The sequence below is a fragment of the Furipterus horrens genome, unplaced genomic scaffold (assembly GCF_987537825.1).
Source record: "Furipterus horrens unplaced genomic scaffold, mFurHor1.1.pri manual_scaffold_10, whole genome shotgun sequence".
Lineage (NCBI taxonomy): Eukaryota > Metazoa > Chordata > Mammalia > Chiroptera > Furipteridae > Furipterus > Furipterus horrens.
In genome coordinates, this window is record NW_028327180.1 from 53,929,898 (window position 1) to 53,946,774 (window position 16,877).

Genomic DNA, 16,877 nt, shown 5'->3' on the forward strand with positions numbered 1-16,877 from the left:
CCCGACCTCAGTTCCCAGCTCTGTGATCTGGGTTTCCTCGGGTCCTCCTTTCTTTGGTGGTAAAAGGAGATTAGTAACCTGGTAGCAATTGTGTTGACTGGACACGATGCTTCAAGATACCTGGCAGTGTGCAGCTGTGCCCCCCCATAAGCAGATGGTGTCCAGAGCCACAAGAACTTCCCATTGCCTGGACTCCAGTTCTGGCTACGTCAGAGGAGTGCTTGCTTGTCCAAAAGAAAGGATTTAAGAGAGTTTCTAATTACTTAGTTTGGGTATTTAATTGATACCTGTTTTCCTCTGGGAAGGTCATTGGCCAGACGACCACAGAAAGTGTCCTAGGACGATGCCTTGCTCAGACATCTGGGGAATGCGAGGGGGGCCCCTCTTCAGTGCGCTCCTGGCATTTGGTGAAGAGGAGCAATGGGTGCAGGCGCCTTTTCTGTCCATGAAGCAGGAGGCACAGGTGGCTTTCGGCCTGTGACAGCTTCACGCTGGTCCCCTCTCCTTCCTTAACGGGCCCTCAGACATGCAATGTTTCACTGTCAAGCCCGTGATGAACCTGCCGCGCAGCTACAAGGACAAACCAGTTCCGGAGCAGATCTTAAAGTAAGTGCACTCTCTGGTGTGTGTTTTCAAATGCCTGTCTTTCCCACATTCTTTATCTGGGTGCCATCTAAGCCAAAGGCTCCGTTCATTGCCATTTGGAAGCCACTCTGTTGTCAGAGTCCGTTCAGGCAGTGGTGACAGATGTCACAGCCTCAGTGGCTGATAAACAGCAGAAATTGAGTTCTCACAGTGCTGGGAGCTGGGAAGTCCAAGGTCAAGGCGCTGGCACTGGTGGCATCTTCTGAGGACCTGCTTCCTGGTCACAGGAGGCCACCTCTCCCTGTGCTCTCACACGGTGGCAGGCTGGGGGAGCTCTCTGGGTCTCACTTATAAGGGCACTAATCCCACTTCTGATGGCTTCAGCATTATGTCCTGATCACCTCCCAAAGGGCCACCTCCTGATACCACACGCACACAGAGGAACTGGGGGAGGGGGACACAGGCATATAGACCACAGTAACTGTCCTTTCATTTTTGATAGAAGAGCTTGGTATCTCAGAGGGACTTGGGGGTTTTGTTTTTTAGCAGCTAGAGGGAACTTGGGAATTTCACTCTGAGGTTTGGAAACCCTAGCTCTCCCTCCTGTTCAGAGGTTCACCAGTCAGTACTGGCTTACTTCCCCTTGCCTAGTGAGTTCCCCAGTGACTGAAGCTCTGATTCCTTCTGAAAAGTGAAAAAGCTACTAGGATTGATAGAACTGTTACTGCAGATGAGATTACAAACCTGGACATCTCAGAGCTGACGATCTCCACCATGAAGGCTGGGGTTGGCATACAATTTCATTTGACTGTAAATCTTATTTTTAAAGATTTATTTTTAGAGAGAGGGAGACAAAATGATGTACATCTTTTTAAAAAATTGATTGATTTTAGAGAGAGGGGAAGGCAGGGAGAGAGAGGGAGGAGGGCAGGGGAGGGAAATAGATTTGTAAATAATAAAATTTAGATATATGGGAAAGCCCTGGCTGGCGTGGCTCAGTGGGTTAGTATCCCAATGCACCAGGGTTGTAGGTTTGATCCCGGGTCAGGGCACATACAGGAATCAACCAATGAATGCATGAGTAAGTGGAGCAACAAATAGATCTCCCCCCACCCCCACCCCCTGGTTCCTTCCCTACCCTGCCTTCCCCTCCCCTCTAAAATCAATTTTTTTAAAAGATGTACATCATTTTGTCACCCTCTCTAAAAATAAATAAAATCTTTAAAAATAAGATTTACGGTCAAATGAAATTGTATGCCGACTCCAGCCTTCATGGTGGAGACTGTCGGCTCTGAGATGCAGTGGATAAGACTCAGTTCATGGGAGGGGGGCCCCAGCTTCTGGGCGCTGAGATCAAGCAGTGCTTTTTCTAAGAGAGCTCAGACAACATGAAGCTGTATCTTTCGCAGCTACTACAGAGCCAATGAAGTGCAACAGTTCCAATATTCCCGGCCATTTCGGAAAGGAGAGAAGGATCCAGACAATGAGTTTGCTGTGAGTCCACCCCCTTGGGCCCCTAGAACAAGGCGGGACTGGCACCCAGTGGCGGCCTCCCGCCTAACCAGCTTCTGCAGCTGAAGTGATGGGTCAGGGACAGAGGCCGGACAGTCACCTCGGGAAAACGCCAAACCAGGAGTCCAGAAGCTGGCTCCATTCCCGGGCCTGCCACCACTATGACGGAGCAGGTCACACCTCTCTGGACCTCACATTTCCCATCTGGAGGGGTAGAGGGCCCACGGCGAGGATCCTTTCAGCTTTTAACATCCAGGATCTCACATTTTGAGGGGAAAGACGGCCCGTTCTCCAAGGAGGCATTGGAGAATGGAATATCACTTAAGTGGACCGGGGAGTTTTGCTCTTTGAAAGCCTGGAAACTGACCAGCCTTTCCTCTTCCCCTTCTCCTGCCAGACTATGTGGATCGAAAGGACCACATTCACGACCGCATACACCTTCCCTGGGATCCTCAAGTGGTTTGAGGTCAAACAGATATCAACAGTGAGTCATTTGAAACTAGAACTCAGAAAAATCTTTCTGTCACCAAATATAATAAGAGCCTTTGTTAAATCCCCCTCTGGTTCTCACGTGCTCAGCCAGCTGCCTCTGGCCAGCTTCATTTTCCAAAAGAGAAATAAAAGATGCACTTGTCTAATAGACCCTTTGTAAAGCGGCTGTGACAGCACCAACCCTAAAGGTCACTCACTGTGAATGACACTTTTGTGACCAAAGGCATGCTGTCTCCGCCGGGACCCTGCCAGTGCCCAGACATTTCTGGAATGCCTCCCTTGAGTTTCCTGTCCGTCCATTCTCCTCTCTCAGAACTTGTCCTCTTCTTTTATTCTCAGCTCGTCACATCAGCAGGCACCCTGGCCTCCTCCGTTATCAGCCCTCCTCTAGGTGGCCTGCTTTTCATGTTCGCTAAGTCCATTTCACTTCCAGCCCCAGTGCTCCTGCACCCCGTTTCTAACCCCTCGTTTGGAGATGACTCCTCGAGGAAATCATCTCTGAAACTCTCGGGGTGGCTTAGATGCTCTTTCCCTGTGCCCTTCACCTTCTGCACTTATTCCTAATGAGTTCCCTACTGGGTCCACGTGTTTTGAGATCCCACTGAAACCATCAGTCCCTCCCAGCCATGAATTATGTCTTAATACCTTGTGTAACTGTGGTGCATAACATAGTACTTGGCATAAATAAGCATTCAAGAAATAGGCCTTGAATGAATCTGAACTGAAGTTGGACATGCCCCACACCACTTAGTGTAAGTTATTTTTCTTCAAGAATGAATATGATTTTATGGACAAAGACTTTTAAAGTCAAGTCTGGAGTAGGAGGTGATTATCCATGATAATGGGTAAAATGGGGAAAGAGTTTTTCTTGAAACCTGGTTTTGAAGACATTTCCACATGAGGAGCTCTCCTATTTTCATCCAAAATTCAGCCTGAAATTCTAATGCTTCCTATTATTTCTGATTTCTGTTGACCACAGAACCTGTACTAAGGTGACTTATGTATGGTCTGAATGTCTGGCTTCCAAAACCATTTCCTTTTTTCATGGAAGATGCACCGAACCTTTGCCAGTGAACATTCTTGATGGTGCAGAAGTGTCTTGGATCACATACCCTATTACTCTGTTGTCATTTATCTCAAATATTCATGAGGAAGCTCTGCCTAAAAACAATCATTATTACAGATCTAACTTTTTCTTCTCAAAATTTCTGCCGATGCTTTGCCCCCCAAATGATCATGACTATAGTGTTGATGTTTAAACCACGCTTATACTGTCCAAAGAAATTTTTCAAAGCTCATTCTGCATTTCAGATAAGTGTATCCTAAGAAACATAACCTTGTCCACCACAAAGCTCACTCTTCCATGGCTCGGTGGGCATTCTGTACCTTTGGGGGGAACGATGGGCTCTCTTCAGTCCTTGCTGGGGAGCTCACCCAGTGCCCTCTGTCACAGGAGGAGATCAGCCCCCTGGAGAATGCCATCGAAACCATGGAGCTCACCAACGAGAGGATCAGCAACTGTGTGCAGCAGCACGCCTGGGACCAGGCGCTGTCCGTGCACCCCCTCTCAATGCTGCTCAGCGGCATCGTGGACCCAGCCGTCATGGGGGGCTACTCCAACTATGAAAAGGTGGGCTGGCTCCCCAGAACCCACAGCACACGCAGGTCTAGATGTTCCCGTGTCGCTTTCTATGGCATTGTGCAGCTGGTGAAGCAGCTTCCTACCACTTACCTGGGAGACGTTCACTCCCCCTATTTTATGAATGGGACAGTGAAACGAATGAAAATTTGTTCCCTACCTCACAGCTCCTAGAGAACCCCCCACAACCCAACCCTGGGTGAGGTACTGCCTGGAAGAGAGTTCCTGACAGGTCCATCAGACCTCTGTTCTCTGGTTGACTCACCTGATCTTCTCTCTCACTCCCCCTCTCTGCTGGGAGGTAGGAAGCATATGGTGGAGGTGGGGGAGACACACATGTGAATGCTCTGGAAGTAAAGCCATGTGTGGGAAAGGCAGAGCCACACTTTGTTTAGAATTAGGCTCTGGGAACCATACCCTGACGTGATGGGCCAGAGGTCACATGCACAAATTCTGGCCCTAGCTCTACAATTAAATCAATTCAACTGAATCTGTTACTCTGGAAAACACGAAAGGAGTGCACACTACCTGTGCATCCACTGCATGGAAGTTGGGTGTGGCACATTTAAGATGGAGGTGATGCGCTGGGTTAGTAGAGTTCAGTTACATGTACAGCTGACCCTTGAATAACGCAGGTTTGAACTTCACAGGTCCACTAATACCTGGACTTTTTTCAATAAGTGCAGCCGGCCCTTCATATCCCCTACTTTCACATCCATGAATTGAGTCAACTACGGATGGAAAGCAATATTTTCACATGCCCAACCACAGATCAGAAATGCTGTTTTCCACCTGCAATGGTTGAATCTGTGGATGCGAAACACCCACTATAGAGTCAAAACTTTTAGTGGATTTTTGACTGTGGACAGCAGGAGGAGGGGTCAGCATACCTCACCCCCACATTCAAGGGTCAACTGTAATAGAGGCAGAATTTGTCATTGTTAGGTGCATTTTTGGTGGCTAAATGATTTTGGAGTCCTCTTAAAAATAAACATTTGGCTGGGACACCCCTATTGTGTAGCCTGGAGAACAAGGGGGAAGAAAAGGAGATGGGTGGAAGGGCCAGTGGATGCTACGCAGGCTGATCCTTGTGTTTCTGTTTGTTCACAATGCTCTGGCCTTAGAACAGTCATTGCTGTGACCCAGTTTGGCTCCCTGTTGTCCCATTGGCCGCTGTGTACTCCTGAGAGGCTTAACCTCTCTGAGCTCCAGGTTTCCAATCTGAAAAAAGTGAGAAAACTACCTAACTCACAAGAGCAACTGAGGGCCTTAAGGATGACATTCTGTATATAAGGAACAGCATGCAGTGCTTGCCACGTCGCTGAAGCTTGATCAGTATTGGCTTTCTTCCTGCCTCCTGTCCACGTGGAATGAATGTGTGGTCTGAATGTTCTTCATGAGTGATGTTACAGTGCTGTGTGAATGTAAGTGCATTTCATCATATATCAGAAAACGATTTTTAATTTTCAAAACTTTAAACTGATTGTATTTGAAGGTGGCTGAAGATTTACATTCTACTTTATAGCAACAGTTCTAAAGGTGAATCTGGCTAGAATGAGCTGCTGGAAAACGTGTGGTCCTGCCTCCCTTGGTGGCACTTGGCTACGACTCTTCTGTTGTGTCATTCTGGCAGGGCTGCTGCCACAACAAAGTGCCTGCTGCCAACAGGGCAGCTTCACACAGTGGAAAGTGACAGTCCCCTAGTTCTGGAGCCCAGCAGTCAAAGTCAGAGTGTCTGCGGGGTTGCTCCCCTCTGAGGACCGAGGAAGAACTTGCTCCCTGCCTGTCCCCTAACTTCGGGTGGTTTGCGGGCAATCTCTGGTGTCCCTGGGCTTGTAGGTGACCGTCTTCTCCATGTGTCTCTTCACGTGAAGTTTTCCCTGTGTGCACGTGTCTGCCTCCACTGTACCCCTGTCTATAAAGTCACATTCTGAAGTGTTGGGGGCTTAGGACTTCCACATGTGAATTTGGGGTGGGGGTGGGGGTTGGATGACACAGGTCCACCTATGACATCTTCCCATAAGGAAGAGTTCACACATACTCTGTTCTCCACACAAAATGGGCCAATCGCTTTTATAACTGTAGGCTATAGTTTCATGAACTCTTGGCTTTTATATAATGGGGTAACTTTCTTGTAGTGGAGCAAAAGCATAAGGGTGGACTATGAAGGTTGGTCTTTGAAAGCACTTTCAGAAATGAGGGTTAAGGTACAGGGAGGAACTATGTAACTCCCATTTTGAACTCTGAGTGGAAATGTTTATTACAGAATTGTTTTCTTTCCTAATGAATTCTATTTTTAAAATCTCCTATGTAATGAATGCCTATATTTATAGTTTGAGTTTTATTTCTCTATGATAGGGCCTTAGCCATGGGGGCTATGATTGTTTATGGATGATGTTATAGGTGATATGGTCTTGACATAAATGCAGCCTGCATTTAATATTTTCAAAGCATTTTTACATCTATATCTCATGTCTCCAAAATAGCCTCTGGATAGGTAATTAGTAAGAAAGAACAGATACTAATCTACACGTGGTAGAGCAGAAAAATCATCAGCCACATCTCCAGCCTGTTAATTTTTTTGCTCTTTTCGTTATAACATCTATATGCTTAATCTAATGAATGACTTTTTGATATTGTTATTTGGTCTTAGTTCTTAGGGAAAGTTATTTTAAGGAATGACATTCTCCTCTGCTGCTGATTATTACTGGATTCATGTGTGTGTGGTTGTTGAGAATGCACTTTTGGTAGGAACTGCATGATTTGAGAAAAATCACAAAACAGCACCTACCTTTTTGAACTGTTCACTGTGTGTAAGGCTATTAGGTCATCACTCCTGTTTTATCATATAGAACCGAAGACATTTCACCCTCCCACTTCCATTAGGGCCAAATACACAAGTAGGTATGTGTCCTCATTAATACTCCATGTGCTCGGTCTTAGGCTTTTTTTACGGAGAAGTACTTGCAGGAGCATCCTGAAGACCAGGAGAAGATTGAGCTGCTGAAGAGGCTGATAGCATTGCAGGTATGCCTCCCAGCGGGGCGTGGCTGGCCAGCTGCCCACTGCACTCGCTGGGCGGCCACAGGGCACGAGGCTGAGATAGTTCAAGGCTCAGATCTACATGCCCACTTGTAGAGTTACTTTCCCTTTAAAAAACATGGAATCACAACCTATCTAATTGTTTATTTGGCAAAGCAATCTAGGAATAGCATCCATGAATGGCAGAGTATTGAGAGGGCCCTTTCAGGAGGTAAGACTCCAGGTCCCCAGTCGAATTCCTGGCCTGTGTTTCAGCTGAGAGTTGTTGGCTCAGTTTTCTCCTCACTACTTCCGTGAACAAAAAACCCATCTAAGGCTAAACCTGTCAGTTGCTCACCCACAGAAACGCCCCCGGGGCTCAGGTGGCTTTGCCTCCTCAGGCAGCCCTTCCCCAGCTCAGGGCCCCTTGTATCCTTGGAGTGTGTTCCTCTGCTCCGCTGACCCACGCCCCCAAGCCTTGCACTGACAAGTAGCTTTCTCCTCTGATAGGTGCGGCCCAGCCCCACCCCCACCCCCATGTTTCCCCAGCCTCCCATTCAGACTTTCTTTCTTCCTAAACCTCATTGCATCATCTCCATTCCCATTTTCCCAGATGCCTCTGCTAACAGAGGGGATTCGCATCCATGGGGAGAAGCTGACGGAGCAGCTCAAGCCACTGCACGACCGCTTGTCCTCTTGCTTCCGGGAACTCAAGGAGAAAGTGGAAAGACTCTACGGGGTTATCACGCTGGTACGCTTTGCCTAAGTGCCTGGGAGCTTTTTCAGGCTCTGTCACCTTGTATGATGTCAGCCAGTGTTTCAGATGCCAAATGAGTCAAAATAGCATAGGTCTGGCATGAAAAGCCTGGATGGGTCAGAGAAGGCGTGGCCTGCCCTCCTGGCGCAGAGAGGGCTGCCCCCCCTTAGGGATCCTCGTCAGCACCAGAAGGTGGTGAGAACACACAGTGCTGGGCCCCACCCCCAGGGTTTCTGACTCAGCTGGTCTCGGTGGTCCCCAGGATTTACATTCCTAGCAGCTCGCAGGTGGCGCTGACGTGCTGGGCCAGAGCCTGCACTTAGAAGACAACTCTGTGAGAAGTCAGGGTGCTCCTAAGCCCAGACACTGGTGGGTCCTATCTTGTCTAGCCCAGTTCTTACGGTTTTTTCCTAATATCTTTATTCCGATGATAAGTTTACACTCTTCACACCTTTGAAAGGGAGAAAGAATTGTGAAGTACATTTTACAAGACACATAGCTGATTTCATCATTTCTGACCATTCAAGCACATTTCTCACAGCTAGTTTTCTGTTTTGCCTCCTGAGGAGTTGGGTGGAGGGATGCGCGTGCTAACCTTTTCTCTCCAGCAGTTGCCTGTGTGCTCAGTCCTAGCTTTATCTACCTGCTGTCTTTAGCGTGAGTCCACCCTGTATTATTTAACTGCCTTATTCTTGAACCCCTGATATCCTCACATTTTCTTTCCTCAAACCAAAGCTCTGAATTTCTCACATGCCAAACCTCCATCTCCACCCTTTTCTCCAGAGACCTTTTTGATCATCTCTTTCTGTCACCTAAGTGTTCAATCATGATCTCCTAAAAAAGTACCTCCTCACCTACCACCAGTTAAGAGCTTTCCTCTGGGAATATTTGTCTCTTACACAAGTTCCTAGATGGCAGAGACTGACTTTGACCTCACGAGCTGGGTTGTTATTAGACCCAGGCCAACATGAGCAGGTTAATGTGAAACAGTGGCAGGTAGGGCTCAGCGACCCTACAGGACACATTTCCCGTGGAGCTAGATCAGTGGGCCCTTCCTTCCTAAGCCAGTCGCCACACTGGGTGTCAAGTCTGAGGTTTCAATCTAAAGCTTGTCTCTCAGGCCGGTACTCCATTTGTATATGCCTGAAAGAAGCAAAGCTGGAAATGCAGGCAGAGAATCTTGCTGTATATCAGTTACTTCTCTTCCAGGGAGCTGGTGAATTTTTCTCTAGTCTTGGCAACAGGACAGGTTTAACCTGAGTTGTGTGTATGAGTAAGAATGTAAGTATTTCATTACTTAATGGCTGAGGCAGCGCAGGGACCAACCAATCAAAACGGGGTCCCAACCAGTCCACCTGGGCACCTGCCGCAGAGGCTCCTGTGCACTGAACCCCAGGCCAGCTACCCACAAGGTTTCATGTGCTCTCCAGCCCCCCAGCCTGACGGAGAGGAAACAGAGCCGCACAGGGTCCATTGTGCTGCCCTACATCATGTCATCGACGCTGCGCAGGCTGTCCATCACCTCAGTGACATCCTCTGTGGTCTCCACCTCTTCTAACTCATCGGACACAGCCTCTTCCAGACCCGGATCAGATGGGTAGGGCCTGATCTTCAATTGCCAGGAGGGGTGGGTAACTCCTTCCTGGTACCTGCCTTTGGTACTAAAATGGGCATTGGTCGGTATAAATACATTATCCTCATGAGGGAAATAATTTGGAGTTCATGACTTATTAGCCTTTGGGTCATTCTTATTGTCTCCCTCATGAGGAATATTATTTACATAATGATAACAACAGTTACAAAAAATGAGAGGGAAAATCACCCATAATCCTATCATATCCTACCACCTACCTCATCATATTCCAACTTCTTTCATTATAATTTGTTGCCACTGCCTGATTTCTTCATCATTTCAATTTTCAAAAATAATTTTTAAATTTATACTTATTTTATGAATAGTTAGTGTAATCCCATGATAAGAAATTCCAAAGGTACAAAAAGCTATATCATGAAACACCTCCTGTCAGTCCCTGAACCCAGCTTGCCAGCACCACCCTCCAGAGCCAGGTGGGGCAAGTGTCCGGGTTCCCAGTGCCCTTCCAGCGGCTTGGTACGTGCAGGCGCACGAGAAACACCGAGACACACAGTTCTCCCCACTCTTTCTTACCATAGCAACGGCAGCCTATAACCCTCCGCTTATCCTGCTTTTTTTAATTACTAGATCTTTAAATCAGTCCCTTTCCAAACACAGAGCCTCCTCTTTTCTTTGAGTTGTAGGCATCTCACTGTAAGTTGTCCCACGAAACATGCCGCCAATGCCTGTGGATGGACATCTGGTTGCTGTGGCAACAAGGCACTTAAAACTAATTTACTTTGTAAATATACAACTATACCTATATGAGAAAAATTCCCAAAGTGGAATTGCTCTGTTCAACCTATACAGTTGCAATTTTCAAAAGTACTCCTAAACTGACTTCCCTAGAGATTATACCAATTTACTGTCCTGCCGGCAACATACAAAGCATTCCTGGTCCCCCACACCTCGCCGCCAAATTGTGTTACTGCTCTTTAATTTTTACCAATCTGATTGGTGGAAAATATTTTCTTGATATAGGGTTTTTTGGTTTTGATTTCTCTTATCTTGTATGAAGTTGAGCACTTTTTCATCTGTTTCTATGAACTGTGCTCAAATATTTGGTGCATATTTTCTATTGGATGTTGACCATATTAGTAATATGAGTTGAATATTTTCCCCAGTTTTTCCTTGGTCTTTTTTTAGATTTTACTTTTTAATTACAGTTTACATTCAACATCACTTTCTTTTAGTTTCAGGTGCACAGCATAGTGGTTAGATCTCCTTGTCTTTTGACTTTGCTTCTAATTTTTTTTTATTGTGTTGTGCTGATTTTTTAATACAGTAAAATAAATTAATATTTGATTCTAACTTCTGGATATTATCTCATAATTAAAGGCCTTCCCCTCTCCAAGATTAAAACAAAAACAAAAAGTCACTAAAACTAATTTTAAAGTTTCACTGTTCACAATTAAATCATTACTCTTTGGAATTTAGTATAACTGTGAGGTATAGAGCCAACGTTCTTTCCCCATGTGACTACCCAGTTCTCCCTATAAAATTTAGTGAGCAAGCCATCTTTTTTCAACTGATTTAATGGACAACCTTATAAAAATATCAAATTTCTATATGTTCTTTAGTCTCTTTGTGGATTGTTCCCCCATTTCTTTCATCTACCTGTGTGTTCATGCACTGGTGTTAAGCAGTTTTAATTACTATAGCTTTAAAGGGTTTTAATGTCTAGTAATTCTTTTCAAGATTTACCTAGCAAGGTTTCCTCATTACTCACTTTTGGATTAACTTGTGTAGGATCCTGTTGTTCTTTTTATTGGGATCACATTAACTTCATGGACTAATTTCAGGAGGATTGGTGGCTTTTTGATGTGTAGTCTTCCTTGCCAAAAACATAGCGTGCCTTTCCACATGTTCACACTTAAAATATTTTAAAGGAGTGCATTTATAATATGTTCTTTCTGTTTAAAGATACTATTTTAAATAATATTTTACTAATTATAAAATTAATATATGTACATGTAGACATTTTTCAAAGTATTAGAAACTTTTGAAAGAACTAAGGCTTATACCTTCATCACTCAGAAATAACCACTGGCCCTGGCTGCTGTGGCTCAGTGGATTGATGACTGGCCAGCCTGCAGATTGAAAGTTTGTTGGTTCGGTTCCTGGTCAGGGCACATGTCTGAGTTGTGGACCCGGTCCCCAGTTGGGGGCCTGCAAGAGGCAACTGATTGATGTTTCTCTTGTATATCAATGTTTCTCTCCCTTCCTTTTCTCCCTCTCTTCCCCTCTCTCTAAAAATAAATAAAAATAAATTTTTTTTAAAAGAAGAAAGTACAATTATGTCTTACGAGAAAAGCACATATATACTTTATACAAGTGGAAAAGCATTGCAGGTGCCATTTTGTGACATGCTTAATTAAGTATATATGATTAATATTTAGCTTCATTATATATTTTAGTGTTGACTATAAATCAAGCCAGTTAACTCACCATTTACTCATGGATTTGTAATTCCGTATTATAATAATTATATCACAAAACTAACCTGTCCAAATGGCTCCCTTACCTGGAAATCAAATGATTAGGGTTCCAAAATTATTTGTCCATTCTTTTTCATTGACAGGAATATCTCTACATAGTTATAATTATAGGAAAAGTATAATTTGATAATTTGCTTTTCCTCTTTGTCTTTTTATTATCAGCATTTTCCATGTTGCTGTGTAATTTTATCATCAGTTTTTAATGTCATTTTTCATGGTCATGTACCATTGCATGGTACAAATGTGCCATAATTAACCTTTCTCCTCCTCTAGAATATTTAGGTTGTGTCATTATTTCTAAACATATATGAAGTTTATTATAAATTTAATACAAAACATTTAGCTTGCATCAATATAAAATGCATTTTTTATTAAATATTGTAGCAAACATGTGTACATGTGCATATAGGTTTTTGATTATTTAGGATGCATTCTCAGATCACTTCTTGACTTTTGGTGAAGATCAAATGTGGGATGCATTTCCAAAAGCATGCATTACTTAGTCAGAGGAGGAGATTATTTTTGCAATTCTTGATATAGCAAACAAATACCAATATATAATGCCATGCGCAGTAGTGAGTGATGATGTAATTTTCATCATATATTCACCAATATTAAGTATTTATTCTGTTTTTAATCTTTTGAATTCCTAGGTGTTAAATAATGCCTGATTCACTTGTTTATTTTTTCCTCTTCTGGGGTTTTTTCCCGTGCTATAAAGAGATACTACCTACATGGTGGAAAGGATAGAAGTTATGGAAATTCTGTTCTTTTAACTCCTTTCTTAAACTCTGCATTCAAATCAGCTAAGTTCTGAAACAGCTGTTGAAAATCAGAGACACCAGAACGGCTTATACAGTAGGGTGGGCAGAAAACAGAGGGCCGGGGAGTGGGGCTCTCTCGATGATTTACTGCTCTTGCCCATGTTTTCCCACTGTCAATGATAATATTTTCTCCATTTATTTAGGATGTTTCTTTAAAGCAGCTCACGCTAATTCACGCTGATGACCCTGATTCTCCTATCACCAGTGTTATGCATGGATAGTATTCATCAAAACTTTCACAGTGATGATAGGTGCTCCATCTATACAGGATCAGTTCTTTGTTGGTAGGAAGTAGAGCGCATCCATCCCATTTGGCAAATGGGAGGCTAAGGCCCGGAATGAGAATTACCTCATGAAACACAGCACATCTTGTTAAGGAAGCCCAGGAGGGATTACACAGCAGGCCAACTAAGTGCCTGCTTAGAGCCCCAGCAAAGTAGTCTCCAAACCTTAACTTTTACAAAGTTTAATCTTTGATATTTCAGGAAATTTACTGATGTTGTCATTATAAGAAAAAACATAATACAGACACTGAGAGGGAAGTCATAGGTTAAGACTGGGTCAAGGGGTCTTCACCCCTGGCCTCTTTGGGGTTCATTCTGATTGTCAGGTGGTCAGCACCTTGTAATCGATCCATGTCCTTGGCTGACAGGTCAGTCCTGGAGCCCCTTCTGGGACGTAGGGCCTCGGCAGGTGCCGGAGTTGAAGACCTGCCCCTCAAAGAGGACGGCGAGAACCGCATCGGCAAGTTCAAGAGAAAAGAACAGAGCCTAAGCAAGTCCCAGGTCATCGCTGAGAAAGCACCAGAACTCGATCTGATGGTAAAAAAAAAAAAAGGAAAAGGAAAAGGAGATGTACCAGAGGTTTTGCAGTGCGTTCCCTGGAGCCAGGCACGCCACCACTCCCTTCATTGCTCTGAGTCACCAGATCAGAGCCTCACCGCGGCTCTCAGCACCAGCAGCCTGGGCGAGTGTCCAGTCTCAGATTGCACTAAGAAATGCATGTACAGAGAGTCCAAGTCTCTAAATCAGTAATGGTGCAATGCTTGTACCCACAACATAAACATGTGGTGGATGCTTAGAGTTGTGGTTCTCGCTACCACAATCTATGAGTCAGTCCAAACATTGTCATTTCTCTGCTGTTAACTTCAAAAAATAAACAGTACTTGTTCTTCCGTAAGCCAATCAAGTTTTAAGTGTGGCAAGACCAGCTTTCCCTGAGAATCAGGATGGCTCATTTCCGACCTAAATGGCACCATCCAACTGTGGTCAAAATGAAGTCCGCAGTCAGCCAGAAAATAATCTGTGATTCAGGGGTGACCTTTTAGTATCTTTGCCAGGGTGCCCCCCACATGAGATTCCTTGATGATAATGCGGTAAGCTTAAAAATGGCTCCTGGAATTATGCCCTGTAACGAGTTTCTGCTCAGCAGACAAGGTTCTTAGGCGCTGATGAGTCCAGCCGTCCTCTCCATGAGCTCATTTTCTTCTGCCCCCCACCCCCACACCAGAGCCCCGCCAGGAAAGCACAAAGGCCAAAGAGTCTCCAGCTATTGGACAATCGGCTGACACTGTTTCACGGTTCTTCGACTCCTCCATCAACACCCTTGAGCCCACCTCCACTGACTCCTAAAGCTTCCAGGACCCTAAGTAAGTTTTCCTGTATATAAATCCATTGTATTTGTTTTACTAGCGAGTGGAGTATGTTTATGAACCTGTGCAGTTTTTATCCCAAACAGCCACAAGATATATGACATGACTGTAAAGTTGGTTCAGTTCCGTTGTAGTGAGTATAATACAGTTAGACTAAGTCCTTGCCAAAGAAAGGAGCTCTCTGGTTGCTGGGGCTCATTAAACTTTTTTTTATAGTGCTCCCTAGGGTCTCCGTCATTGCCCCTTTCCCAGCTATGAAAATATAAATGAGGGAGATCCAGACAAGGACCAAGGGGAAACCAGTACCTTATGAACTATTGAGCGGATAGCCCTGTACAGTACATGGGGAAGGGTCCCAAATGAGGACAAGAAATAGGCCCATTCCATAAACTACCTGTGGCGAGGCTTGGGGAATTGCAGGGCACACTGCCTGAGCAGAATTCCAAGGTGGCCTTGGTACGAAGGAGTCCTGGAGGGGCAGTCATGTGCCAAATGGGAGACAAGATCAACCAGGAGTTAGGAGATTATCCAGTAAGATTTCCTGGAGGAAGTGGATGTCACACCCTTTACGTGGTAAAACAAAGAGTTTAATTAAAATTAACCAGTATTTATAAACCACCTATTATGTGACAGACATTTTTTAAGCACTTGGGACAGGCCAGAGAACAGAGTGATAACCTGAAGTCCTAGAAAAGGTTCTCGCCTTCAACTGAATAGCAAAAACCCTGAACAAAAAAATGGAATTTTTACTTGAGAACTCTTGAGAAGCCTTCTGGTGCATGAAGGGCGCTACATGTGTTGGAGGGGTCAGAAGTCATGTTCATTTTGTTCACCGAAACCATGGACTGTGAGCTTAGCAATTTGATTGACCAGGTTGGTTCCAGTGTTACCCTGGCAACCAGTTCCATGAGATTCCTTAATGAATTCTTCCTGCCTTCATCTCCTTTTATCACTTCTAGGCTCCCCATCTTTGCAGACGGATGGGCTGGTGACTGCCACTGTGCCACCGCCACCCCCCCCCAAAAGCAAGCCCTACGAGAACAGGGAGAGGAGCTCCACGGAGGTAGGGGAAGGATGGTGGGTGCTGGGGCCAGAGGCCACTGTGGGGAAGGCAGCTTGGGGTTCCCCAGGGGTTTCAGTGGACTGGCTTTCCCAGAACATTTGTCACTAGTCAGTTTTGGGTCTGTTCCTGAAGCCGTAAGAGAGGGCAGCTTTCAGCAGGAAGGAACCACATGCAGGGAAGGCCTTTTCATCAGATGGAATGTAGTCAAGCTTGTCTCTGGGCGTCACCCCGGTGCAGGTGGGGGACAGAACAAGTGAATTCTGGTTCGTGTGTGAAGAGTTTATTTCTGAGTGAGTGGCCTCAGATGGGTTTCCTTCATCCATTTAGCAAATATGTATTGAGCGCCTGCTGTCTGCGTGCCAAATATCCAAGTGCTGGGGACATAGCAGAACTGGCGAATATCAGATTAACTCAAGGCAAACACGGGAGGACAAATCTTGTCTTGCTTCCCTTTCTATCTGGCAAAGGCTGTGTGGATCAACTCAGTTTAGTTAGGAGCTCAAGCAGAGTGTGGAGATGTGGCGGAGGAGTCAGGTTTGGGAAGGAAGAAGGACTCATTTCTGCTCCGTCTGCTCCCTCAGGCTGCGCCCCCACTGCCTGTGCGCAGAGAAGCCAAAGTCCCACCCCCACCCCCTCCCAAAGCTCGGAAATCTGGCCTCCTGTCTTCAGAGCCTGAGTCCCAGTAAGGATCTCACCCTGTCTCTGAACCTCAGCACGCCCTGGATGCTGGCGCCCGGAACAGGCCTGCGGGGGGCAGGTCCCTCCCCGTCCCGACCTGTGCAGACGCCCGGCCTGCCACAGGCTCCAGACTGCTTGGTCATTCCTGCCTTCTGTCGGATTGATGCCTGAAGCCATGCAGCCTCCCTGATCCCCGTGGAATTCCAGAATTGGCCGGGCCCTGTGCCTTTCTCAGAGAGCGCTCCCTCGCCGTTGTTCCACTTCAGCCTCCAGCTCAGAGCCACCGCGGCAACCTCAGAACCCTGGGCAAGTTCTGCTGTGGAGACGGTTGTGCAGCGGCCACGGTAGCCTGCTCCTCAGACAGATGTCCTGCTTTGCTTCTGAAAAGTTGTGCTTGAGGCTTACTTTTCGCGTGTGGACATGTGTGATCTCATCTAATGTTGGGAGAGACCAGTGTCAAGTCCTTTGGTAACTGAAATAATCATAACTTCCTAACATCTGCTGTGTCATTTTTGAGAAGAAGA

At 45.5% G+C, this 16,877-nt stretch overlaps 1 protein-coding gene across 2 annotated transcripts in view; it reads left to right on the forward strand.

Annotated features, from left to right (window-relative positions):
- Positions 1-16,586, forward strand: part of DOCK5 (dedicator of cytokinesis 5) — a 191,165-nt gene extending 174,579 nt beyond the window's left edge. The window contains exons 42-52 of one of the 2 annotated variants that reach the window (XM_090290277.1): positions 525-606; positions 1,995-2,079; positions 2,495-2,581; positions 4,043-4,219; positions 7,172-7,255; positions 7,863-8,000; positions 9,437-9,603; positions 13,614-13,782; positions 14,471-14,609; positions 15,572-15,675; positions 16,389-16,586. In XM_090290277.1, coding sequence (XP_090146403.1) covers positions 525-606; positions 1,995-2,079; positions 2,495-2,581; positions 4,043-4,219; positions 7,172-7,255; positions 7,863-8,000; positions 9,437-9,603; positions 13,614-13,782; positions 14,471-14,609; positions 15,572-15,675; positions 16,389-16,517 — 1,361 coding nt within the window. In that variant the 3' untranslated portion in view covers positions 16,518-16,586. Of the gene's footprint in view, positions 1-524; positions 607-1,994; positions 2,080-2,494; positions 2,582-4,042; positions 4,220-7,171; positions 7,256-7,862; positions 8,001-9,436; positions 9,604-13,613; positions 13,783-14,470; positions 14,610-15,571; positions 15,676-16,256 lie in introns of both variants that reach the window. The other variant, XM_090290278.1, reaches the window with a different exon arrangement.
- Positions 16,587-16,877: the final 291 nt, after the last annotated feature.